Here is a 25,770-nt window from a genome sequence, read left to right on the forward strand (position 1 = left end):
TCATGTAGAATTAACACATAAATCATCAAATATATAACAAATGAAGAGAGACAGCAGACTCACCATGTGCATATGTTGATCACACTTCTTCCAATGACCTCTTGAACCATAAATTACTCATAAAAGTCATTAATTTTTTTTCAAAATAAAAGTTTTGTGAGGCAGTAACACCAATGACATGACATGGGGTGACCACTATTACCGTTATATTATTTATAATATTTCATTGGTATTTCAGCTTATTAAGTTCTCCATTCCATGAATGTGACATTTGTGTTTACTTTATGACATTTAAATTGGAGAAAAATATTTTTTTTAAACTCAAAATATGGCACTAAACTTCGATACATGGTCAGAGTGACAAGCAAATTGCTTGCACTTGCTATTTTATATAAATGATTAAAAAACAAGAATTGCTCATTACATGACTCAAATATGTTTTATTATTATAAGTACAGTCTATATTTATCAAAAATATATATTACATGTGATCATTAATTCAATTTAAAGTATTTTGCTTGCTGTAAAGGTGAGAGACAGGAATGCCACCGTTTCTGTAGAATGACCCATCTACAGTTATGCCTGGATTCATAATTAAAGCCAATCAGTGTTATTTTTATAAACAAATACAATTCGTCAAGTTCAGCAAACACCAAAATTAACCAAATGTATGTTGCGAATACAATTTAAGGAATTATTTTGTTTGAATCCAGGCCTTATTCGGCATCCACATGGATTCTAATAGATTCTTAAACATGTACAGCCTCTTAGCATCTTTTAAAAGGTACTGATAAAAATACACAACATTTCCAAAAGTATGTGGACACCTGAACATCACACCCATATATAATGGTTGAACATCTCATTCTATGGGCATTAATATGGAGTTGAGCCCCCTTTGCTGCTGTAACAGCCTCCACTTTTCTGGGAAGGCTTTCCAGTAGATTTTGACGCATGGATTTCATTGGATTTCATTTTTAAACTGAAAGTGCCAATTCTTAGCACTTTGCCTACAGTGTTCAGATACCCACAGGTTTTTTTGTTTTGTTTTGTTTTTGAGGTCTTACAGATGTTCTGAAATGAGATGCGCTAACATTTCTTCTGATCCATCATTAATGCGGTTACTTTGGAGCTTATTGTAACTGAACACAACCATCAAAAAGACGATGATTCAGTAACTTGCTTTGGTTTTCAATAAGGTCGTTATGTTTTGTTGTCAAGGGCTTCTTAGTGACATGAGCACTTTATACTGCTGGTGGTCCTTTCTTCAGTCCCGGAGGCTGTAGTCCTTTAGGGTTTACAGGTGTTTTGGGTTTTTAGGTGAAAAGCAAATATGGAGAATTTTTGTCCAATCAGATGAAGGAATTTTATCCAGTAAAACACGTGGCATGTGTGATTAGTGAATCAATATCTCGGATCTATTGTAAACTTGATACCCCTCTGCCCCCCCCCCCCCCAGGACTGAGCTTTATCAGTATTATGCTTTGTGTTTAGAACTGTGTTCTAACATGAATTGGTGCATGCTCTGAAACAAGATTGAATCATACCTTTTATACCCTTTGGCAACAGCAGTGTAGTATAAATAGTTTTGATTCACACTTCTCCTGTGTTATCTTACGTGCACATCTCGGCAGAACGATGTGTTGAATTAAGGTCGACTGCAAAATGCTGTCCTTGAAAAGAAAATTTTGTGAAACCTCCCTTCATCACCTCCAGCCAGACAGTCACCAAACATTGTCTTTGCCCGTTCCAAGAAGAATTCCTCCAGATCGAAGGCAATCAGGGCTGTATAAACACAGCAATGGACCCTTGTTGCCAGCAATATCAAAAGCTAAACAGGCGGGGATTGAAGCAATCAGGAGAAGAACTAACTTTACATCAGCCACTCTACACAGTTACTCTGCAGACATTGAAGCTTGACCATGAAGTAACATTCACATTCTCCTGTTATTGTACACTTTTACATTTTCTCATCTGGATTTGACTGGTGGGTTTGTGAGGCTGGAGATGTTTGCGTACTTTGAAAGCCCAGTAAGAATGTAGCACACAAGTGACCTGAAATTTGTTTTTAAGGTTTGCAGTGTTTTCCTTTAATGACACGGGTATGCAGAGAATTCCCGAGCTGTTTGCACATGGCTGTGCAGACTCCCGTTCCGTTCCTGGCCACCAGGCCAGGCCGCCAGTCACGCCACTCCAAATCACCAGCTTCAGCTTCTCCTGTCTTACACCTTTGGACACTTCACCCACCTCAGAATTTGTTTTCAAAGAACCATCAAAGAAGTGGTGTTATTTGGATGTGCCCCAGTGTAGTTAATGGTTGCCAGACATTGCCAACCCAAACACGGCTCTCCCATGAAGCCCAGCAAATTGAAAGTAAAGCCACTGACTGCATGTTTGGAAGGTTGTAGTGTTTCCCAGTTTCCTGTGTCCTTCTCTTACTCCAGACTCTTCACTTTGCATCGAACAATCAGCAGTCTCCTTTTACATTCTCTTAACCTTTTCAAACCTTTCGCAGCAGTACTAATAGCAATTATTCCCTTCGTGAAACTTCAAAAAAGCAAAAACACTCATATCAGGTGTAGCTTTGCTTTCCCAAGTAATTAAATCTGTAACAATCAAAGGGGAGTTAAAAGTTAATGTGAAATTTTTCACTGGGAGTTGTGAGACCTTGTTGGTGACATCTGAGCTATTTCCAATTCGTATAAATTTGGATGCCAGATGTCTGATATCCCATACCTCTTAAGATCTGAGCTGTGCACATGAAAGAAACACTTTGGGGCTTGAGGCTTTTTGTGAAAGCCTGTTGTGACGGTTGTAAAAGCCTGTGAAACACGTGAGATTATCAGAATCTGTGTAATAAAATAAGAAACTGATGACTAATTGCTTTCAATGAAACCGCAGTTAACTTTCATTAAAAAAGGTCATTGGCTTACTGTGAAAAACAGGCTACACCAAATAGAATCCACTACTACAACGCTAGTACTGTTACCGCTGCTGCTGCTGCTACTACTGCTACTACTACTACTAATAATAATAATAATAATAATAATAATAACAATGGTCAATGAATGCCATCATCCTGAAGGTTTCAGAAAAAACCTTTTCTGTTTCTTTGGGCAAAACATCACATATGGAACAGATCAAGGTACTTAAGGTACTGTCAGTGAAGCTGGCTCCTGATTGACTGAAGTCAATTTTTCCCCTTTTTGTGTAAAAAAAGCGTGCAGCAGATCTTGTTTAAATTTCCTGTGCAGCTTTTATATTTTCACTAAAATGGCAGCTTTCTGTGGGGTCAGGTGCCCGGCTCAGGGCGTCTGTGAGAAGGAGGCGTGTAATCGGGGTCAGCGTGGACTTGTGGAAAATGGCTGTAATATCAACAGAGGTCTTGGATTCCAATACGAGAGGTCTGTCACCTCTCTGTGCATCACGCCCAGTCCTGACATGTGTGCGCCACATGGGAGGGCCCCGGAGAGACGCCGGGCTGGTGGGATCTTTCAGCGGTGTGCGGGTTTCTCAATCTCCTTCCTCACCTCTTCCCTCTGCACTGTCTGCTCCGCATTAGTTTTCTGTGGAGCTGTTTCATGCCCTGATTTTATAATGGCAGCTCACATCTGAAGCCAGAAACCAACGGACGATTTGCATTAGCTGAGTTCATAGCCATTGCCAACTACACCCCTCCCCCCCCCCCCCCTTCAGAACTTGTCTGTGTAAAAGAAGTGCCTGAACATCCTGCTCACCTAAGTGCCGAGGTAATGAAATTCTTGCCATTGGATGTTAAGGAGACTTCTACAATTTAGTGCACCAGAGCAAAATCTCATTTAAAATATGAGGAGGTTTGATAAGGAAGAAGAACAGATACCATTCTGGGAAAAAATAATTATGAGTGCTGCATCCACATTGTGTCCAAGAGGGTTTCAAGGCCACATGTTCTGTGCAGATTTGACAGAATATCATAATAAATATAATGACTGTGGAGTTACTGTAACATATATGTTGGAGAAACATTAAAGTCTTAAAGTGTCTGATTTTTCTGATAAGAGATAACGTGTTCCTTCAGTGATCCTTTAGGGTGCTCACAGTTGAGATTTATATCATACATGCATGTTGTGACTTCATTCCTTAAGGTCAGAAATTATTAGAATTGTCCATTAGTATCTATAAAAGGTCATCATGATCTCTCAAACCTTTATACTTTCCTGTGGCATTCAATTACACGACTCTGTTGAAAACACCCCTGGGGCCATGTGACTTCCTGGTCAGGGCCAGCAATCTCTTCATGGAGTTCAAGTTGTATGCTTTTCATTTTGTATTCGTACACTGCATGTTTAATGAGCCTTCCGATATGCCATGAGCAGCACAACTTTCTTCAGAGATGCTATAATATAAAAAGGTAAATAATTTACTGTTTTACATATTTAACATTTCAGTACGACTCAAAATCTTGTACAGTTAAAAGTAAAAAAACAGTTAAATAGGGTTTCTTTTTTCCAAAAGGCAAAATACCATGTCCTGTTTACTGTGAGGCTGCTGTTCGGTCGGTAAACAGCCTCAAGCAGCAGGCTCCAGCCAGCCGCCTGCGTACTTACCTGGGAGGGTCGTAAACGGCCGCTCCCTTTTTCCCGCCCTTCTCAGGCCCCTGCAGCCCTCTCTCAAGAAGCTGCAGCGCAATGCCTTTTATAAATCAAGAGCTGAAGAGGATCCTTTCTGCCCACAAAGCCATCTCTTCAGATTTTAACAGGGGGGCTATTGTTTTACAATATATGCCCCCTCTGTCTGAAGCCCACGTGGCACTGGGTTGGCAGCCTGCTTAAAACCCCACAACCCGATCTTCCTATTGTCCCTGTGCTGAGGTGTTGAGTCAGCACACTGGGAGAGTGGAGGGGGGGGTGGGGGGTTATCCTTTTTAAAATTTTGTGTGCTGTCTTTTTGGACCAAAGCCAAGGGAGTTGATGTAGATTTACAAGCCCCATGGAGCAGCTTAAAATCATAAAAGCGGAAAAGTGGTCGAGCTGTCAGTCAAACCGAAGAGGAGCAGACCGTTTTTGCCGAACACTGCAATGCATTCAGAGGCCATTCATTAGACCCCCTTATTCAAATAGTCTTTCCTGTGGGGCATCTCTGTGAAGCTATGAGGGATCTAAGAGGCTTTATTAGAATTCCGTTAGGCAGGAGGCTCTCGAATGGTCCAAAGTGTCGGGTTAGCTCTCTCAGGACAACACGTAGCACGTACAATAGCCCAAGCATAATAAATTCACTCTAATCACACACATAAACACCTTATTCAAACAGGCTTCAAGTCATTAAGTCATTACACAAATGTCAAATTGGTTTGTGGAATTTAGTGCAGGGACTGAAAAAACAAATAATTCAATTTAATTAAAGTGTGACTGACATGCAGGAAATTAGATATTTTAACTGCTCATTGCAGTGAAAGGTCCCCCCAAAAATCTAACATTGATTGTGAGTAGGCCTTGCTGTAGAGATTTGAACGGCTGTCATTAATCTGGTTGTAGGTGCCAACACAGGTTTTTTTTTTTGCCGGCATTACATGGTGGACATTGGTGTTGATTTAACCCTCTCATGACCCAGGCGTTTGTCTGTACTTATTTAATGCAGCATGCATGTGCATGGAAATTGCATGCTGGTGATTCCATACCCTTTTTTAAACTGACTGGATGATGGGACGGTCTCACTCTGCTCCCTCAGGGTGTCATTGGATGGCGCTGGAGGACTGCGCATCTCTGACCCCGGTGTGGGAGACATGGGTATCTACAGCTGCTCGGCCACAAACGAGCTTGGGTCCGACACCGAGAGCTCACAGCTGCTGCAGGCTGGTGAGACACCCCCTGCGTGGTCCTCACTGAATGAATGAATTGTTGCATTTATATAGCACTTATCCAGATGCTCAAAGTGCTTTTACAGTGATGAGGTGGAACTCACCAGCCATTTTGCACCAGAACGCTAACCACACATCAGCTAAGGTGGAGAGGGAGAGAAGCAACACAAGATGAGAGAAGAGCATCTGTGTACTGCACATTAATCCAACACAGGGAGTGCACAGAGTTGGAACTGCCTTGTAATCTGTGGGCATGAGGAATTCAGAGATTAGCCTTGCTTCCACTGGCTGACTTTTGTTCCATGTGTGTCATTGTAATTCATTTGGATAATGAAGGAATAATACATTTCATCTGCCTTTGTCCAAGTCCTCCTAATCCTGGGAGGTAAACTTTTATAGAACTGTCATTACACAATTATGTAATTTAGCATTATTTGTAAATGAATGTTTATTCTAGAAAAAAAAAACAGCAAAAAAAAGAAGAAAAAAAAGTTTAGTTTTTAGTCTAGTAAGCAATAAAAAGGTTTTTGCACTGTGGCTTTTAGCACTCAATAAACAGCTACTTCCTTTAGATTCTCAAGGCTAGAAGTCTCCAGGCCATTTACTGAAAGAGTTCAGATTGACTCAACCTTTCCAAATGCATTTCCCTAGCCATTACACTGCAATGCTTTCTCCATACAGATTTTGCACATTGTACACTTGGAGAGGGAAACCTTTTTTTCTCATACACAGTCTGCAGTGTGAGATATCTCTAATGGCAGTTTGTTTCCTTGAGACAGAACCACCGAAGATTGGGGCCTCTGGGAGGAACGTGTCAGATCTGGAGGGCAGCACACTGAAGGCTGTGGTTGGGGGCAGGATCAATGTTCGGCTTGGAGCCAACGTTACTCTGGAGTGTCCCGTGGAAGGTAGGCGACACAGAGGACAGCTTAACACACAAGCCAGAAGCTTAATATAAATGTAGAAAGCATGGCGTATGTTTCAGTCCAAGTTATGGCCTGGTATTGCAAAAATATAAGTTTATCCCCCGAATGCTGTTTTTCTGTTACCATGGACACTTTAAATGAACAGTATTCTCATCCCATGTATCTCCATGCACATGTTTAATGCTTACATTACATACATTTGAAGGATCCAATCTACCATGTGGGGATTATGGAGGGTTACAGTTAACTGGAAATAAATAGCATGTAACCTGAACATGCCACACAGGATTTTATTGGTCTTGTGGAAAATTGACTTTATATTATTAACAAAAGTAATGTAGTGGAACAACAGTGTTGACGTTCAAAAGGTCAACATAAAAATAATATATTTTAACTGGTCCTGGAACACATTAACGACGGCTAGCCGTCCCGATCGAACGGCTAGCCGTATCAGCCCCAGTCCGGCTCTTCCCAGCTCTGAAACTGTGTTCATGGTCAACCTAATGTGTGAAAGGGTCTACTGGCCAGCAATGTCCTCCGTACTTCCATTTCGGCAGGCTTGTCAGCACTAGATAACTAGACAGGGTAATGAGGGAAAGAGCACTTAAAACACATAAAACGCTATTACTGTTTAGCATGTATCCGAGTAAAAAAGATATTCTAACCAATACCACGTGCGATAATGAGATACTGTATTTATTTTCAATCTCACATGTGTGAAGTTGGCAGCGCTGCTATGCTTGTGTGCACGCATGAGTGCGTGTAGTGCGGTGAAGCTGATCCAAACAGTTACACACAGTACATATGCCCCAGAGACCTCAGGAATCCTGAGCCACGTCGAGTCTGAAATAGGCTCCTTCAGTCCTGATACTGCGGAGTAATTTAAATCGTTGATGGTGAGGCCAAAGCAGGACTCCTGAGAAACACTGCCACTCGCTCCTGAGGGATTCTGGGATACGAGTGGTGGGGGGAAGCGGGGGGCACATGCAGGTGGTACCTGTTACTGCAGGGTTGAACAGCACTGACTGTGTGACAGCCTGAAATTCTGATATGTTATGTATACAGTTCAGAATTATTTGATGAATTTCTTAGAACTATATACAATGACTTAATTGGGATGCCATATTGTGCCCCCTTGAGGCAGTGAGGATTAAATGTTCCACCCCACCTTTAGTTTGGCTCTGTATGAGACCATGGGCTACTTTATTACATCTTATTCCATTATTAGTTGATAAATAACATTTCATATTCATGTTACATATTTTATTATATATAATATATCATTATATAATGTTTCATAATCACATATTTCTGTTTGTTTTTTTTTATTTCTGTTAAATTCCATATTCCTGAATATGCCTTACGGGAGACCTACCCTGTGTGTGTGTGTGTGTGTGTGTGTGCATGAGTTTCCCAGGATATTTATATATAGAAGCAAAAGTCATCACTGTGCAAGATGAGTGACGCAAGCCCCAAATGACTGTGCAGTTTTTATTTAAGACGAACTCCTCCTGACCTGCAGTGTTGAGGTCAATGGGGGATGCAGCCATATCACAAACATTCTGGCTTTGCCCCATTAGCGCTCAGACAAATCACTCTCTGTTACCAGGAACCATCCTCCTTTCAACTATTAAGAGGCCCCTTGGCTTGCTTGTGCTCAGTCTTCGGAGAAGTTTCTGAAAGAACCCACTTTCCACAATGGAATAGGATGTAGTACAAAATGCATACCGTTGTCATATGCTTTTCATTAGTGTGCACTGCAGTGAAATGATCCAGAGAATTGACTGGACACAGGCAATTCTCATTCATTGGACTGATTTGTACCCCTCATTTCTTCCGAGTCCCTTTCACTGATCAAATTCATCCAGATTTGAAATGTTTGAGTTTTTTGGTTGTTGTGCAGTTTTTTTTCTGGGGGCCTGAATAGCCTGGTTGCTTGGTGTCTCTTTTGGTGACAGGTGTCCCCCTGCCAGTGGTAACCTGGCATAAGAAGGAAGGCCAGATGACTGCAAATGCTCTCCCTCTGCTCAACGGTTCCCTGTTGCTCCACAACGTTTCGGCCGAGAACTACGGGACGTACTCGTGTGTGGCCTCCAATCCTTTTGGAAAGTCTCTGGCCTCCGTCGTCCTCCACGTATCCGGTAGGTTCTGAAGTGCGCTTTTACACCTTGTCATATGAAGCTTGGATAATCCAGAGGAACTCGGTCACTTTGGATCTTGGGTCTTCTCTGGCCATGTCAGTTACCATCAGCTCTCCTTTAATGTCAGAGACATTACAGAGACAGACAAATGAACACTGTATTGATATTGGCAACGGGGAACATGTCACGGTGAGAAATATCTTCAGGCTGGAGCTGTACCAAGATCCTCGGATCTGGCGGAAATAAAATTTGGCTCGTTCCGCGCACCACCAGGGTGGTAAAATCCATCTCGCTTCTTATTTAAAGCAGCGCACACTGAGGATATACATTACGGTGTCGAATCACTCAGGGTGCGAAGCGGGCCGGTCGAACGCTCGCGTTCCATGGTGGTCTCAGCACTTTTGAAAAAACCATTACAAAGCGTTTACAGATCACCCACATGCAGTGACATGGGATACTGTGTCACTGTGATGAGGAATAAATTACCCTGGGCTGCTTCTCAGATCTCTCCAGATTCAGATTGATCTCGTGAAATTGTGAGAGTTGTTTGAAGTTGCAAATAAGCAGCAACGGCTTTGTTGAAAAAATTATTTAGTTAATTAGAATTTATGTGGATAGTTTAGGGAGATTATCACCCAAGGTTGGATATATTCATGTGTTCCATAAAAAAAGTCCTAAACTTTCACTTTCCAACAGAAGTGCTTATTTTTATTCTTCACAAGCACAGTTTAAAAAAAAGTTTTTAATTGTGCATTGAAGTTAAGGGACAGCGTTAGTTTTAAATGTGTTGTTATTTTTATGGCAGTATGGGTAATGTAGGAACCTGTTATCGTTTTAGCAGGAAACGCCCTGGGCAGGTCTGTGGATCGGACCGCAAGCAGAAAGAGAGTACTGATGGCCTCCCGCACGGGCACCAGCGTCACCATCAGGCCCGGGGACATCCTGCGCATAGGTACGGAGCTTCTGTGAGCCATCCGCCACCCGGCTGCTCGTTAATTATCTTCGTTATGGGCACCATTTTTTAGGAAAGCATGTTTCAGTGGGACTGAAGCCAATTGTTTGATGAAAAGAAGGAAATGGAGTCCTGCAGAGTAGTGGTGGCCCTTACGGTTCCTTTCAGGGATACAAATCATTTGACTCAGTTCCTGAAAAGGATTCGTTCACAGATTTGTACATCAGTTCCTTCACTGTGAACAAGTGTCTGAAGTCAGAACCAGCCACTGCATCATTCTCGCTCAAGTTTGCGAACAAGAGTCATGCAGTGACTGGTTCTGACTTCAGACTCTAGTTCACTGACTCTAGCGAATGAGAGAGAGTTCACTGAAAACTGTGCAGAGTGCCGGCTTGGGTGCGCGCACGTGCCGGGCCGTGAGCTCGTCAGGAGTGATTCGACGTGACTCAGAGATTCACTCCCACCTCTCATTCCGCTCTCTCCTCCAGGCTGCCCTGTGCTTCCCGGCCACAGAGACCCGGTGAAGTGGTACTTCCAGAACCAGACCGCTGAGGCGGCCCCGAGTCCGCAGCACAGGGCGCTGGCCGGGGGACGGGTTCTGGAGGTGAACACGCTCCTCGGCCGGTTCGACGGCAGCTACAGATGCCAGACGTCCTCCGGCTCGCAGCCCGTGTCCGCCTGGGTCAACGTCAGCCTCGAAGGTCTGTGCGCGCGCGCACGTCCGTGACACGCTCTTTAGCGTCCGTTTGATCCTTAGCGGGGAAACCGTTTCAATACCACAGGCCTTGTCTGCCTCTTGAACACGCTCCCCAACCCGCCTCACTCTGCAGCGCGCTAATGTTAACAAGATGAGAACATTGAAGTTGAAGGCTTTTCGACACACTGGATTTCAATTTGCATTGCTTTGTGGACACAGCTGGTCTCTATCATTAGAGCTTAATTGATATAGCAAATTGCAGCACCCCTTACTCACAAAAACTGCCCGCTTTTTGGAGAACTTGGCTCATTGGACAATAACAAGTAAGGAAGGGGGGGGGAGGAAAATATAGATAATATTTTAAAAATTTTGTTGAAGTGCAAAAATAAAACAAATGAGGAATAAGATCTAACTTTCATCGTGACTTCACATTTTAGGCACTGACAGATTTAAGCTCTGGGTTTTATTTCCTTTTTTTCTTTTGTTTATTGGCATGCCAAATCGTTTCTGCCCTTGTTCTGTTTTCTGATAAAGTTCCATGTTTTCTCTATAGTCGTAACCAAAGCAAGTATGGACTCAGTGTGAATTGCTGAGAAATGTGTGCAGCAAAAAAAACAAAAAAATGCAAGCCTTAAGCCTTTGGGGCTGCTTCCTGTGCTGTCTTTCAGGGAGGAGAGTGCTTCCAGCAGCTGAATCATTTCTGCAGTTTGTTTAGCAGTCAGCATGAGAACCATAACAAAAGCAACAGTTACAAATGATGTATAACAAACAGGGAAATGAAACATGCCTACAGACAATTTTACACCCAAAAAGAAGAACGTGGCTTTCCATACAAACCTTACTTCATGTGCCTGATCATACTGTATTTCCCACTAACCTGAAGGTGTTATGCTGTGTGTATTGTTCAGTTTAATGGCTAGAGATCATGTCTGGTGTTATTTTGATTGATTGATTGATTGCGCGGTGTGAACAGAGGAGCTGTATTCCATCTTATTCACAGTAGTGAAGACAGTGAGGTTGTGTTTGGTAGTGATGGAGCAATGATACTGTGTGATAAGTTTAAAGTGGGAGAGTGTGAGCAATTGCACGATTGTGTGTTGTAACAAACACAGGAGTGACGCAGCATGCAGCTGAACATAAGGGCTTAAGGGGTACCGTGCGTTTGTGATTACCAGAGCACGCGTGGAGTTTGGGTGACTGGACGGCGTGCAGCTCCAGCTGCGGAAACCGAGGCACTCAGTCCAGGAGGGTGCGCTGCGTCAGCCCCGCGGGACAGGAAGTGGCCCCGTCATCATGTCACCACCTCCCCAGGCCCGCCTCCAGACCTCAGCCCTGCAATGTGCAAGACTGCCCAGCCAGGTAGGGTCAGCCCGGCTGCACTCCATCACCGGGCCGGATCCGCGACTTGTCAGAGGTGGACAAAGAGGCTGTCGGTCTCCTTACAGTGAAATCAGAAAGCAGGCCCGACCCTACCCTGAAATCAGCCTCCCCTTGCTCTATGATCCTCGGCCAATCTGCTCTCAGCCATAAAGAAAAAGCCATTCGCGCGTTTGCAATGTTTGTGTGGGATTCGTGCAACACCCCAAACAACATGAATCAACCTGCATGGTCCTGAAGGGAGCTTTAGACGGCAGTGTGTAGCATCTGAGTGTCATTCCTCATCCATGCCGTTAACCTCAGTGGTTGTCTTGGTTTGGTTCAAACAAAATAATATCTTCCCTGAAGAACATTGAAGGGCTGGTGTCTGACACTAAAGAGCACTTGCAAAAAAAAAAAAGAATGAGAAAAGAAATATAAATTATGTAAGTACTCATCCTGCCAAATAAAAACGCTTCATTTGTCATGGGCGCCCATGCCAAACCCATCATTTTATTATACCCATGAGGACAGACGTGCACATTAATCGAGCTATCGTTTCAGCCTGCGAAACTGCTTAGCGTCTTTTTTTTTTTTTTTTTGAGCTCTCTACGGGTGATCTTCGCACAATGCCGGTCTTTGTCTCTGCCCCTCCGAGCCCTGTAAACCGCAGGCGGCTTCGCGCTGTAGCTGGCTGCTGCCTTCAGGCGCTCGCGGGCGTTAGCTCGTGCTTTCGCGGTCATAGCATCGGCCAGCGGTTTCTGAAGCGCGCGCCGCGGCGCAGGTGCCTCGGTTTAGCCTCTCTCCCCTGGAAGATTCGAGTTCGTAGGCGACGCGTAAACAGTTTACAGGGTATTGCGTTTCGGCGTTCGGGGATCTTCTGCTGCAGAAGCGGAGACATCTGTTTTGTGACCGTGAAGGCGGAGGGTGGAAAAAAAAACCGCCTGGATGGAACTGTGCCTTGTGCGCCGCGAGCCAGGATAGCTTTCAGCGACTCGCTCTCTGAACTGGGGTTTGTTTTCAATAATGGAAGCAGGTGCAGGCACTTTGTAGCCTAAAAACGTATGTCTTCGGTCCTGTTGCTACAATACCTTGACAAGGGCTCGTTCCCAATGGGGAATCTAATATTAACGTTTGGAATGTGTAGCCTCTTGACTTATAAAGCCACCGGCACACTTTGCTGTGTCTCTTGAAGCCGAACAGCCAATGTGGTCAGCCTCAGTTAACAGTTAGAAAAATAAAGATGTCAAGGGCCATTACCTGTGCTAAACTGTTGCTAGCCATTTTGTCATTTAACACCATAGGCTGGCTTTAAAGTGTTCATAAATTTTTATTGTGTCATTCTTGTTGGTGTTTTCAAAACCTCAGCATAGTGTTAAATGCTTGCAGTAATTTATTCTCCTGACTGCCTTTAGTAGGATACAAAGGTGTCTATTAAATACTTATGGAAGGCTCCATAACTAGTTATGGAGACCTCCTGTTACTGATTTGAACTGATCATAGTGTCATAGTGTTTTTGGATTTGTTTTGCTAAGTCAGTGATTGAAAGTACATGGTATTGTCTTTCTTCATTATTTTGAAGGCCCTCTTGTAATTATAAGCCCATCCTCTCACTGCACTGTCGTTAGCCAATTCAGAGGGGTATATGAGTCATCCAAAATGCATGACAAAGATGTGCATGAAACCAATGCGTTAGTTCTGGTGAAAAATGTGCACTCCTGAATCTCCCTGTGAGATTGTCAGTGCCTAGATCTGGACTGAGATTGTTTGAGTGGGATGACGTTCTGAGAGACAGCCGCTGTTGATTTTCCAGCTGGGTCTCCACCGCGTGGTCCAAGTGCTCCACCTCCTGTGGGCGGGGCTCTCGGCAGAGAAAGGTCTACTGTCAGCAGCTGGAGGCAACAGGCGTGGTGAAGGTGCTGCCGCTGTCTGCCTGCAGGAGGGAGATGAGGCCCACAGACAGGGAAGAGTGCCAGTCAGACACCTGCGCAGACTGGCAGGCCAGCCCCTGGGGACCGGTACGTGCCTGCCTGCTCTGTCACCTCCAGTCATAATGATGACCGTGGCATTGATAATAACACTGTGACAATTACACCTCACTGTTATCACATTGCCACAGTGCTCTGGGCGATGCCTTGGCCCCGCCCTAACAGTGCAGAGCAGACCAGTGGTATGCAAGCATCTGAATGGCTCCACCCTCCCGGAATCTGGTTGTGATGAAAGAGACAGGTAAGGTACAAGACACAGGGCAGCCATACACCAGTTCCATCAACTGCAGCTCTGCTCTATAGTGGTTAGAATTACTGGGATTCTCTATGTGATATTTTAAGACTGTAAATATAATGCAAGTCAGTGTGAATCCTACTTATGTCCTCCTGATGCCTCCTATTGACATTCTGGTACTTTTTAAATTATATTTATTGGTAAAAGCAAAGTAACCAGTATTCCAACTCATGAACTTTTTGTGCTTTCTGATGCACCAAACCATGTGCTGCTCACAGACAGCCGTATTTAAAAAGCTGCTTGTAAAAGGTCTCTGGAGGAAGAATCAGCACCCAGTGCACTTTCCTGCTAAAGAGATTCCATGTTATTTTTAACACAGAGCGTTGCCATCTCCATTAGGGCAATAAATCACACAATATGAATTGCATGTTTTTTTCTGCAAATTATTTAAGAGAGAATTGTAGAATGGAATAATATTTCTTCATGGTCATATTATTTTCTGTTTCAAAGGATTTTGTAAATACATGATTCATTAGGAAACTGTGATTTCATAGATGTCTACTCCACTTAAAAGTGCAATGCTGAAAATGAGCTTATGTACTTTTCTGGTCCCAAAACCGTAGTGGAGGTACTTAGTTGTTGCTATTCCGTTTTTGTACGCTGCTGACACCATGTGGCCAGATTTGGAACTTGATTCTGGAATTAAACTGACAGTTCACAGGAATTATGTATCAATATCACAATAAATGGGTACATGCCGTATTTGCTATGCTAGCTTCACTTACAGGAAACTACTGGGAGGGTTAACGCGGGAAGGTGTAATCGGAGATAACTCCATTGTCCGGGTAACAATGACTACAAATGACGTTTCAGATTTAATTAAATCATTGGCGGAGACATGTAACCCTCATCCCAACATAAATCTACACTTATGACACCCATACAACATCTGGAGGCATTATGTTGCAGTACAAGCTTCTTTGGAGTTACATGAAGTGTCTTTTCTTGCATTAGAAGAGATTTACAGCCGGTATAAGCCTGTACCAAAAAAGTGTTAGACCTATTACGGCACTGTTAAGCCAGCAGGTCATCACAAACATAAAATAACAGAAATACCCTTGATTGCACACAGAAACTGTTTGGGCCAATCAGAAACATACATTAAAACTGAAATTATGAAGTGAACTGTTCATTTAAATACTTTAGTGAATAATATATAAATAAATGTATAAAATGGTAAATGGACTGCATTTATATAGCGCTTTTATCCAAAGCGCTTTACAACTGATGCCTCTCATTCACCCATTCACACACGCACTCACACGCCAACTGTGAAAGGCTGCCATGCAAGGTACCAATCAGCTCGTTGGGAGCTATTAGGGGTTAGGTGTCTTGCTCAGGGACACTTCGATACGCCCAGGGCTGGGGATCGAACCGGCAACCCTCAAACTGCCAGACAACCGCTCTTACCTCCTGAGGCACGTCGCCCCTTTTTTAAAAGTCATGTTCAGAGTGGGTGCTTGTGCTGCCTGCAGGCCCCTGTCTGTGCGGAACTGCTCCTCGGAGATGTGTGACGTGCAGTGGAAGACCGGGCCCTGGCGAGCGTGCACAGCGGCCTGCGGGAGTGGGTTCCAGTCCCGCAGGGTCGAGTGCGTCCACAGGAGGAACGACAAGACCCTCGCGGACCAGCACTGCGCCTGGCAACGGCGTCCCATCACCTGGCAACACTGCAGCGTCACCTCCTGTGGCAGTAAGGCCCACGCGGACTGGCACACACTGTAACAGGGAACCACCTGTTGAGTCATACTCTAGAGATAAGCTTTAAAAGCCTCCTTTTTATGACACAGCTCGGTGTATTCTGCTCTCTGTAAACCTGTGGCTCCTAGTATCTTACAAAAAAAAAAAAAAAAAAATAGGGAGGAGCTTCATTCACATTGTTTTTCTGCTCTCTGAATAAAGACCCTGTAAACCTTAACAAGACAGGGAAATTGCCACACATGCTGTGGTAATAATAAATTATCTGGCTACAGCTTGAGTGCAATTCTTGTGTGAACCGCAAACCAAAGCCATACTCTGAACTGGCAACGAAAGCTGTATAATGCTAACTGGTGTTTTTCTGACAAGATTAATTTGATATTTACATTTTATTTCACGGTTGCTTGGGCACTGAAACATAACGACGGCAAACGTTTATCGTTACAGCAGGAGGCAAGAAAGCAAACTCGGTGAAGTCATTACTCTTGGTGTTAAGTCAGAGCACCCCCTGGAGGCCAATTTGAAACGGTTCTTCTTAAAAACCCCCCAGACAACCTGTATTTTTTGGACCTCGTTGGGTTGATCCTACACGCAATTCATTTCCACAGTTTATTTTTCTGCAGGAAATGGTTAATCTGTGTCTCGAGGGCAGGCCAGGATCTTTAAATGTATTTATTTGTGCTTTCCCAGGTGAATGCAAGGACACGACTCACTACTGCTCTGTGGTGAAGAGACTCCGTCTCTGCCGCGTGGGTCTGTACAAGCAGAGGTGCTGCCAGTCCTGTGGGGAGGAAGCACCAACCACACAGTGATTGGAAACAACTGACTGCCCAACTTGGAGGGGGTGGGGGTGGGGGGGCGCTTGGGGGAATTTGAGTTCACGCGTAGACGTAGATTTTTGCATTAAACTGCAATTTTCACTGTCTAAAACCAGATTGCTCCTTCAGAGTTTGATAAATATACTGGAAAATGCTGTTGTTGCACCTCTGTTGAAAGATACTGCTTGTTAAGGAGGACCAGAATTCACCTTCATGATCTTTTGTCTTCATAATTTTCAACTGACAGAAGAAAATCTAAACGAAGGAAAAAATGGACGTTGCCCTTTGTCGACGCTTGTGAGAGGAGGCGAAGGGACTACAGATGGAGATGGATTTGGGACCCTTTCTCAACATTAACCCATAAAACGCTGTCAACAGCTCTAGACGCATGGCATGTCTGGCCTTTGTTATTTTAAAGCAGCACTTAACAGACAACTAAATGAATATTGCGTAATGTGTGTTGCATCCATTTTGTGTTAGGTGATGAAGTGATGTCGCTATTATATGATACAGTCCTTCTTTGATAGTATCTTCTGTTACAAGAGGAATTAAGTTTCCTGCCATCTGAGATCCTCCCTAATCAAATACTTAAAACCTAAAGCTTGAGTCTGTTGATTTGCTATGGGTAAAAAACATGGTCCACAGTTCAATACTTTAACTGCATGTCTTTGTTATTGGTCATTTGTTAATATGATGTCTGAGATGGCTTATTGTGTGATCAGATTATTTTCTGACCACGCCACATCAACAAAACAATTATGGGGACATACAGTAGAAAGATTTACGTTCGGCGGATTGGAGATCCGGCTTTTGTCCTTTTAAGCATTTAGACAAGCCCATTAATATCCATCTACAGCAAAGAAAATGCGTTTGAACCCTTCAAATTTTGCCAACATTTTCATTCTTTTCTAGCTACTCAACAGTAGCTAGAAATAATCACTACAATGCAGCCTTGGTAACTTTTTGCTGTAGTAATAAATAAATTGGCTGTATGTAGTCCATACATCTACGAATATATATTGTTCTGAATTTAGACTAAAGGGTAAAACCATTTATTTATGACCATTCACATGTGTGAAGGGATGGTAAATAATGATACCAGTAAAAAAAAAAAGTCTACATAATGTAGCTGATAACAATTCAAGTATTTAGGAGAATGTCAGACTCTGATTGATGTAGAATTGACTGAAATCTTGCCCAATAGCTAAATGCTAATGTGTGATTTAGCCCGCAGTGACACCTGAACAGCTGGTTTCACAGACAGATTAAGCTTAGTCCTGGACTAAATTGAGTTTTGTATGGAGAATCTCCAAAACTGGCCCAATATATTTGTATGTAGCAGACTTCAGTGTGTATGTCCATGAAGGACAATGACATCACATTCGTGCAAGGGATGTGGGTCATTTATGCAGAGAGATAATCTTGTCTGTTGAGAGTTGTGCCTTGTGGTTGCAAAAGGTAACATTTCAATCACTGCCTTGAACACGCTACACACTACAGCTACATGTATACCCATGTTCAAAATTAGTTATCAATAGATCTTAATTGCAAAGAGAAACATTTGTGAATGACAAAACAACCGTACAGGTATGTACACACAATTGGAATCTTATCAGTGTTAAAGTTATGTTTGTCTTCAGAAAGGACTGCTTCAATTGAATTATATTCAGTACAAAGCAAAAGCAGTCTACAGTATGGTACAAAAACACTGCAATGCCATGCATATATGCATGCATTTTTCTTTCTGAATTCTAATAAAGGGTCTCTTTTTAACCTTTTTTATAATAATGTAGTGTATTGTAAAATGTTCTGTATATATTATGTTTAAAGTGCAATATTGTACATTGAGTGTAGATTTTTTGGACTTTATTTTCTTACCACCAAAGTTACTGTTTTACTTGTCTTTTTACTTTGTATTTAAGATTTGAGGATTAACCCTGCATTTAGCACTTAACATGATGTGTCAATGCGTTTCAATTTTTCCCTTTTGTCTCATATGCATGCAGTTCAGAAGTATTATAGAAAATGTCTTCTAGAACCATAACTGTTATCAAAAAATACAAAGCAATGGAATGTATACCTAAACTCAACATTTCTCCATATCTAATGCCATTTATTGTTACATGTCTTGAGTATTGAAATAGATACAGGATGTGAAAGGATTGATAAGATGCAGAAACAAAATGCTGGGACAAAGTAAAGGTATATAAAAGTGCTATAGGAACCAGTACTAAGAAAATAAAGACAATCTTATCATTTGGTTTTGTGATCGATTTATTTGTGCTGTGTAATCATAATTTATTCACTTCACATGTACAGTTTTCACACACAACTTTTTAAAAAAGTTTTATCTGAAAATGCATTAAATGCTCTATTAAACTACATTATTATCAAACCTGGTGAATTTGACACTATTTAAACTTGGATATATTGCAGTATGCAAAATAAATCTGCACTGTACTTTTAAAGACATTTTAAAGATAATTTTTTTATAAGTTTATTATATAATCGTTTTTATATTATATATTTTAAATATATATATATGTATATATTCTGATAAGAACACACAAGAGATCAAGTGGAATGGCTGACTAATGTTGCAAAACATTTGATGCATTATTCTAAACAATAAGTGAAGATTATTTTTAGACTTTTCTGCACAATTATATTGCTCTAGGGGGTAATTTGCTTTGATCTTTGGAATTCTATCGCTGACAAAGTCCAACTTTACAGTAAGCTAAGCCAGCAAAAAGAAATATGGCCAGTATCCAAATAAAAATAATTTGGGGAGAAATGAAAAAGCATGATTGGTAGACTTTAAAAATGATTAAAGTTTATGACACCACAGCCACTTCCTTTGGAGTATGGATCTCGGAAGCCACCGCCATCTTGTTACCGTTTTGAGATAACAGCTTGTGGAAGAACCTGTGGCCTCTCTCGTCGCTGTTATCAAAGACAAAACCAGGCGGGGAGTCAAAGCTCGCAGGGCACGTAGTGATTTTCTTCGGAGTGAAGTCGCTGCGATACATGGTTCCATCGTCGAACGGTGCTTCGGACTTCATAGGGGCGTTGGCAGGCTTGCAGCTGGTCGGGGGATGGACATTGTGCTGGGTGTAGTGAGCCTTGAACGTGGTCAACGTGTCCATCTTCCCGCTGTTCTTCCTCATCTCCTCCGGCCTCTTGATCATCTCCTGCCTCCGTGATGACCAGGCTTTGAAGTCGTCCTTCATGGTGGTGTTGCCCTGGAAGCGAGCGGAGGACTTCGAGGAGCGCGGCAGGGGCTTGACGGAGACGAACGGCTGCACGGCGTGCTTGATGAAGTCTCCCTGGGAGGTGGTGCTGAGGTCCATGGGCACGCTCGGGCCCACGTACTCCGCCTGCTGCCGCATCTGGGGCAGGGAGACGGGCCACTGCTGGAAGCTGTCGCGGAACTCGGTGCTCTCGCTGAAGGGGGCGTCGGAGGCCACCTTGCCGAAGTCGGGCTTGCAGCTTTTGGGCAGCTGCCCGGGGAGGCCCTGGAAATCGGCACGGTGGGTGGTGTGATCCTGGAAGGGCTGGCTGCTGGGCTTGTACTCCTCCTTAGCCTTGACGTATCTGGCCTCCAGGGGGTGGGCTATGAAGGAGATGCGGTTGCTGGTGAGGCTCTCGAAAGGGGCGTCGGACATCTTGGCCATGTTGGGAGGTTTGAAGCTCTCTCTAGGGACCAAGCCTCTCGGGGCAAAATCATCCTGGAATGTTGTTGCGTTTCCAAACTTTGCAGAAGGAGGCTGGTATGTAAATTCTGGTTTGGTCAGCTCCCTCTTGCTGATCTCCCATGGCCGAAAATCCTCTTTAAAGAAGGAAAACAAATCATTTTGGGGACCGTTTTTTGTTGGAATTTTAAAAGTTAGCTGATATTAGCTGACTAACTTTCAAAAATATTTGAAATAACTCTTTATCTGATTATCTCCTCTAATCAGATTTAATTCAAGTTATTTTCAAAAGTTAGCCAGCTAACTCCTTCATCCCACTTTGTGAAATAACTGCCAGTCCTGTCAGAAGTGAGTGAATGTGAGTAAGCAGCTACATAAACACAGAAAGCTCAATATCATCACCTGTGTAAGTTGGTAGGGTATCCAGCTTCCCTCCTTTTGAATGCGGTCTTTCTTTGGGTCTTACGGGGACAAATGGCTGCACCTCATACGGGTTGAAGTCAAGTTTGTATGTTGTGTCGAGATCAAACTCTCCAGGGTAGGGTTTATATTCAGCCTGTTGTCTACCAGGTCGGCGTGACACTTCGTAGGGAATATAGTCAGACCTGGAAAAGGTACACAAATATTACATTTTTTGCTTAAGTATGGCAATTTTGTAACACCGATTTTGATCCATGTTTATTGGTATTATTTAAACCATGTCGTAATGGCAATGATAATTTAACACTTTGTAAAAGCACAGGGGTATGTCTGTAATGGGTATAGTCATAACAGATGTTACTTGAAAGTTGTGGTGCCCTCCATCCTTCCCTGGTCCTTCCGATAGGCTTGCTTGGGCTTCAGGCTGGTAGGGGCATTGTAACCCTCATGTGTCGGGTATTTCTCCTTGTACTCTGTCAGCGCGCATAAGGTATTGTCTTTTGCATACAGTGCAGTGGGACGATGGGCACAGCGGTGGCGCCTGAAAAAAATATGACGTAATGGTTTTTTTTGTATTTTAGATACGTCGTATTTACTGCTGTTGCGTGAATAACTCCAACTTGTTGGTTTACCGTGTTTTGAAAACATTTTCCTTGTATTTTTCTAAACGCATTCTCCCTTGATTTCTTCACGAATTAACGTAGGCACCTCGTTGACTGATCGGTTAATTTTTTTGCCAAGTAATGTTACACAGTATAATAGCACCAATTAATGTTACACAGTGGCGCCAATTAATGTTACAATGTGGCTACGTTAACTTTGACTATAATGCAGTCATTAACGTTAGTTAGCTAGCCAGTTCACGAAGATAAATGGCGTAGCACACCTAGCTGTCGACAATCCTTCTCCTGAACCAACGAACCTGTGCACTGAGAAACAATTTGAAATCTTTACAAGGCCAGTCTTGGTAGTATTGTCCTGGAAACGAGATGCCTGTGGAGTAATTCATTAGCTCGCCATCCAAACTTATACACTTGTACAAAACTATCGAGTGAAACCACCAGAACGTATGGTTAGCAAAATTTTCAAAAGCAAATGTCTTTTTTTTAAACGTTTTTTTTAAAAGTTTTGTAGCTTGGTGAAAGGAGGTACCTAACACTGATACTAAAATATGCATTCTAAAATGAAGTGAGCCATGTTAATTCTTATCTCAGATTATCAAAGCCACTGTTTTCACAATGGTACACAATCGGTGCTACTAATGTATGAATTTTATACATTCATCTCTACTTTTTCAAACTAGCTAGTTAGCAAATTTATAGTATAATTTCTGATTTTTTTTTTTTTTTTTACAATACTTTATTCCTGGCGAGCTATAGCAAACTTCTGAGAAGAAAGTAATTCTTACCCACAGTTACAGATTTCACAAATGCATAACCGCTTCATATTCTCCACTTGAAGATATGTAACTTGTTATCTATGCTTGTTGATTGTATTTCAGTGGTTGTTTGCGTCCACAAGCTTTGCTATGCACACATTTCTCTCGGGCACAGACAGAAACAGAATGTTTCTAAGGAAGCAAGGAGTTTCCGAGACAACCAGAAGGCGTCATAGAAACGACGTTTTTACGTGAGTCAGAGGGCAAAGTTTATGAACTGCTTCGTACTTCCGGGATAAAGGAGAAAACGTGAGGTTTGTTTGTTATTCAATGAGACATCTTTCACTTATTAAGCCGTTATTTATAATTTAAGCGTCTTTGCAAATGTAAGGTAGTGGCAGAAATTACTGTATTTAAGCAACTGGATAATACTGTAAGCACATTTTAAAAATATTAGTGCGTAGTTAGTTAAAGAAAGTTAGACGTCTAACTGACACGCTAGCTTGTTCTGAAAGCTTAACTAATGTAGCTAGCTAACGTCATCTAAACATTTGGCAGCTAGCTGTTTTACATGCTATGAAATAAGTAACAACTAACTTCAGCTAATAGTTTCCAAGTTAACGGAAAGTTTCGTAGTTGGCAGTCAACCAGTGTGCTAACGTTCTTGTTATGCTTTATAGCTAATGTTAGCCAGCTTGTGGGGGAAGCCAATTCGTTGCTTTTTAACTACCATATATCGTAAATCTTACGCGAATTACGAACGAACCGTGGCTAAATATCATACTTTGGGAAATATGTGTTCGCCGACTAAACTGAAATGTGTTTACCTTCATTTTCAGGTTATCAAGCATGGTGCACACAAGTTTAGATAAAATTATTTCACTACAGAAAAACACATCAAATATACGGAATATATGTATTTTAGCACACGTGGATCATGGTAAGTCTCTCAGTTATGTATAACATTAATGTTATTTACTGTTTCTAGCATTAGCATCGCAAACGCTGCAGAGTCATTGAGTTATTAATTGTACTTTTAGTGTATGTTCTCGGTCGGTCCAGATTTTGTGCGCGACTGTAAGTTAAATATTTTAGATACTTGCCCAGGTTTATGACGACCTGCGGGCTTTATGATGGCTGGTATTGGGGCATTCGCAAGTAAGGAAATATATAAGTAACTCCAAAGCATGTTGTAGAGCTTATATCGTGCCAGTACAAGTTGTAAATTGTCGATAATCTATTCTTTTTCAGGTAAAACCACCCTAGCAGATTGCTTGGTAGCCAGCAATGGTATTATATCCAATCGATTAGCAGGAAAGGTTAGTATTCTCAAAGATTCCCACTGGCATTCTCATATACTGTATTTCTGTAGTTATTTTATCCTCAGAATGTATTCCAGGATAACGTCATAATGCTATCTGTGTTGTACTGTGCCATGTTATAACATTTATTTTTTTGATCATAGTTGAGATATCTGGACAGCAGAGAGGATGAACAAATACGAGGAATTACTATGAAATCTAGTGCAATATCATTGCATTATGCTACTGGTAAGTCAGCTTGCTCACATTGTCATATACGTGAATGCTAATGTAAAGTTGGTATGTTTCCCAGCTCTGACAAAGGTTACAGCCATGTGTATGTTGACATACTTGTGGATGTTCCTACAGAAGCAGAACGTATTGATGGAAGTCTGTGTCCCTATTCTTAGGTGGAAATGACTACCTCATCAATCTGATTGATTCACCTGGTCATGTGGACTTCTCCTCTGAAGTGTCAACTGCAGTTCGATTATGTGATGGGGCCATTGTTATTGTGGATTCTGTGGAAGGAGTTTGTCCTCAGGTACCACATTGTATTATGTTCATACAAGGGAAACATGTTTCATTTTTTTAAATAATAAAAAAGATATAATTAACGCAAACGTGTGCCCATTGTTATACATTGATTACATTTGTAGTTAATGGAAAAAAGGTTTATATGCTCTGTTTTTATTCTTTATGTGATAGTTTTTCAGGAAGTGATGAGCAATGCAGCAAAGAGAACTGAATAGGTTGACTGAATAACATTTAAAATCAAAAGTGGTCTTCCTAATGAAGGAATACCGTGTGGCTTTGTGTGTTTTACTGTAGACACAAGTGGTATTGCGACAAGCATGGCTTGAAAACATCCGCCCAGTGTTGGTGATCAATAAAATAGACCGGCTAATTGTGGAACTGAAGCTTACTCCACAAGAGGCCTATACACATCTCCAGAAAATACTGGAACAGGTGAGTTTCCCCTTGTTATCTGCAGTCTGGTGCACCCAGTTCTGATGTGCACAGTGATAGAATCTTTTTTTTTTTTCATTTTCAGGTAAATGCGGTGACGGGCTCTCTATTTACCTCTAAAGTTTTGGAAGAACGGGCAGAGAAGGACACGGAGAAGCAGGGGACCAGTGAGAGCAGCAGCGGGGAACAGATTTATGACTGGAGTGCAGGGCTGGAGGAGACTGATGATTCTCACCTGTACTTCTCTCCTGACCAAGGCAACGTGGTCTTTGCCAGCGCCATCGATGGATGGGGCTTCAGGTACTTCTGTTTTGTTTATTTATTTCTGCTTTGTCTTTCCCCCTTCCGGTTCACAGTTATTCAACTGCAGAGCTTGTTATTTTTTAAATGTCCACAAGATGGGGCCTTAGTCTAAGCTTTCAAACTCAGTTTGCCCTGACGGGGCTTCTATGCCTTTTAATTTCATCTGGTCTTGAGGCTATTTCGAAGATTTGAACAATTGGCTAACCTACAGCCCGTTGACATGTTTTCTATGCAGGAGGAAATAATTATGAATAGGGATTAATTTTTATGATTTCCCCCGAGAAGGGATAAAGCCAACTTGTGACAATGTGACTCTCTGTGAATCAGTAGTTGATTGTTGAAATTTTGAAAAAGATTTTTTTTTTCATAATTTCTCCCAATTATGCAAGTATTTAAAACACACTGTTGCAATTTGACTTTTGCTTCAATTTTAATCCTCATTTAAACAATAATGATTCGGAAGAAAACTGATTTCCCTTTGATCTCGCACTGAACTTGGCCAGTGGAAAGGGGTGATGTTGGCACAGAGAAGGAGCTTGGCGTGCATGACAGACTAGAACAGGTGGAGATGATTAACAGATTGCTTGCAGGAAATTAAGATGCAGACAGAAAAAATAAGTAGTGCAAAAATGTCTTGTGTTCATGCAGGTGTCTCGAATGTATGTGACAGCAGTAGGCCTTATGTGTTGACAGCCCACTGAGCACCAGGCATGTTAACCGCATGTAGAGCGTATTGGGTATTCTGATTTGTGTGCGTTGAGCAGCATGAAATTCCTTGTGCTTTGTAGATAGGCAGTTATTCTCAGAAAGGTAAAACAATTGGGCTTGCTATGAAAACAGCCACTTGCCACGCAACATACTGGCTTGAAACTTGACCATACGTCTCAATAAAAAGTATAAATTGTTCTTCTGGCAAAAAAGTCTTTTTTTGCTTTATTTATTGCACTTTCTTCTGAGGAGTGATTCAGGGGAAGTGACTTTATAACTTTGAAAATCCTTGGTG

The 25,770-nt window shown here is 42.2% G+C and overlaps 3 protein-coding genes across 9 annotated transcripts in view; 2 read left to right on the forward strand and 1 right to left on the reverse strand.

The window, feature by feature from the left end:
- adamtsl3 (ADAMTS-like 3) overlaps positions 1-18,960 on the forward strand; it is a 121,643-nt gene extending 102,683 nt beyond the window's left edge. For 3 of the 4 annotated variants that reach the window (XM_064336583.1, XM_064336582.1, XM_064336581.1), the window contains 10 exons: positions 5,707-5,834; positions 6,616-6,744; positions 8,721-8,903; positions 9,742-9,855; positions 10,344-10,556; positions 11,728-11,911; positions 13,722-13,926; positions 14,028-14,137; positions 15,667-15,881; positions 16,577-18,960. In XM_064336583.1, the coding sequence (XP_064192653.1) occupies positions 5,707-5,834; positions 6,616-6,744; positions 8,721-8,903; positions 9,742-9,855; positions 10,344-10,556; positions 11,728-11,911; positions 13,722-13,926; positions 14,028-14,137; positions 15,667-15,881; positions 16,577-16,698 (1,603 nt within the window). In that variant the 3' untranslated portion in view covers positions 16,699-18,960. The remainder of the gene's footprint in view (positions 1-5,706; positions 5,835-6,615; positions 6,745-8,720; positions 8,904-9,741; positions 9,856-10,343; positions 10,557-11,727; positions 11,912-13,721; positions 13,927-14,027; positions 14,138-15,666; positions 15,882-16,576) is intronic. The other variant, XM_064336584.1, reaches the window with a different exon arrangement.
- Positions 18,961-22,399, reverse strand: saxo2 (stabilizer of axonemal microtubules 2). Of its 2 annotated transcripts, none has more exons than XM_064336591.1 (4): positions 22,225-22,399; positions 21,178-21,357; positions 20,799-21,001; positions 18,961-20,533 (listed from the first exon to the last, which is right to left on the reverse strand). In XM_064336591.1, the coding sequence occupies exons 1-4, from the start codon at positions 22,260-22,262 to the stop codon at positions 19,539-19,541; spliced, it is 1,416 nt and encodes a 471-aa protein (XP_064192661.1). In that variant the 5' UTR covers positions 22,263-22,399; the 3' UTR covers positions 18,961-19,538. The 2 variants fall into 2 exon arrangements, with proteins under 2 accessions (XP_064192661.1, XP_064192662.1); XM_064336592.1 differs by having other exon boundaries at positions 22,229-22,353.
- A 10-nt stretch (positions 22,400-22,409) lies between these two features.
- Positions 22,410-25,770, forward strand: part of efl1 (elongation factor like GTPase 1) — a 69,137-nt gene continuing 65,776 nt past the window's right edge. Inside the window, exons 1-7 of one of the 3 annotated variants that reach the window (XM_064336587.1) lie at positions 22,410-22,508; positions 23,034-23,134; positions 23,446-23,513; positions 23,660-23,744; positions 23,906-24,039; positions 24,327-24,464; positions 24,550-24,764. In XM_064336587.1, the coding sequence (XP_064192657.1) occupies positions 23,044-23,134; positions 23,446-23,513; positions 23,660-23,744; positions 23,906-24,039; positions 24,327-24,464; positions 24,550-24,764 (731 nt within the window). In that variant the 5' untranslated portion in view covers positions 22,410-22,508; positions 23,034-23,043. Of the gene's footprint in view, positions 22,628-23,033; positions 23,135-23,445; positions 23,514-23,659; positions 23,745-23,905; positions 24,040-24,326; positions 24,465-24,549; positions 24,765-25,770 lie in introns of all 3 variants that reach the window. The other 2 variants (XM_064336589.1, XM_064336588.1) reach the window with 2 other exon arrangements.

The sequence above is a fragment of the Anguilla rostrata genome, chromosome 5 (assembly GCF_018555375.3).
Source record: "Anguilla rostrata isolate EN2019 chromosome 5, ASM1855537v3, whole genome shotgun sequence".
Taxonomy (NCBI): Eukaryota; Metazoa; Chordata; class Actinopteri; order Anguilliformes; family Anguillidae; genus Anguilla; species Anguilla rostrata.

Bases quoted from the DNA above. Each gene is read 5' to 3' on its own strand.
- saxo2 (XM_064336591.1), bottom strand. From the start codon at position 22,262: ATGAAGCGGTTATGCATTTGTGAAATCTGTAACTGTGG. The intron at 21,358-22,224 runs GTAAGAATTACT...TATTTTTTTCAG, and splicing joins TGTGAAATCTGTAACTGTGG to GCGCCACCGCTGTGCCCATC. The intron at 20,534-20,798 runs GTGATGATATTG...CCTTCTTTAAAG, and splicing joins TACCCTACCAACTTACACAG to AGGATTTTCGGCCATGGGAG.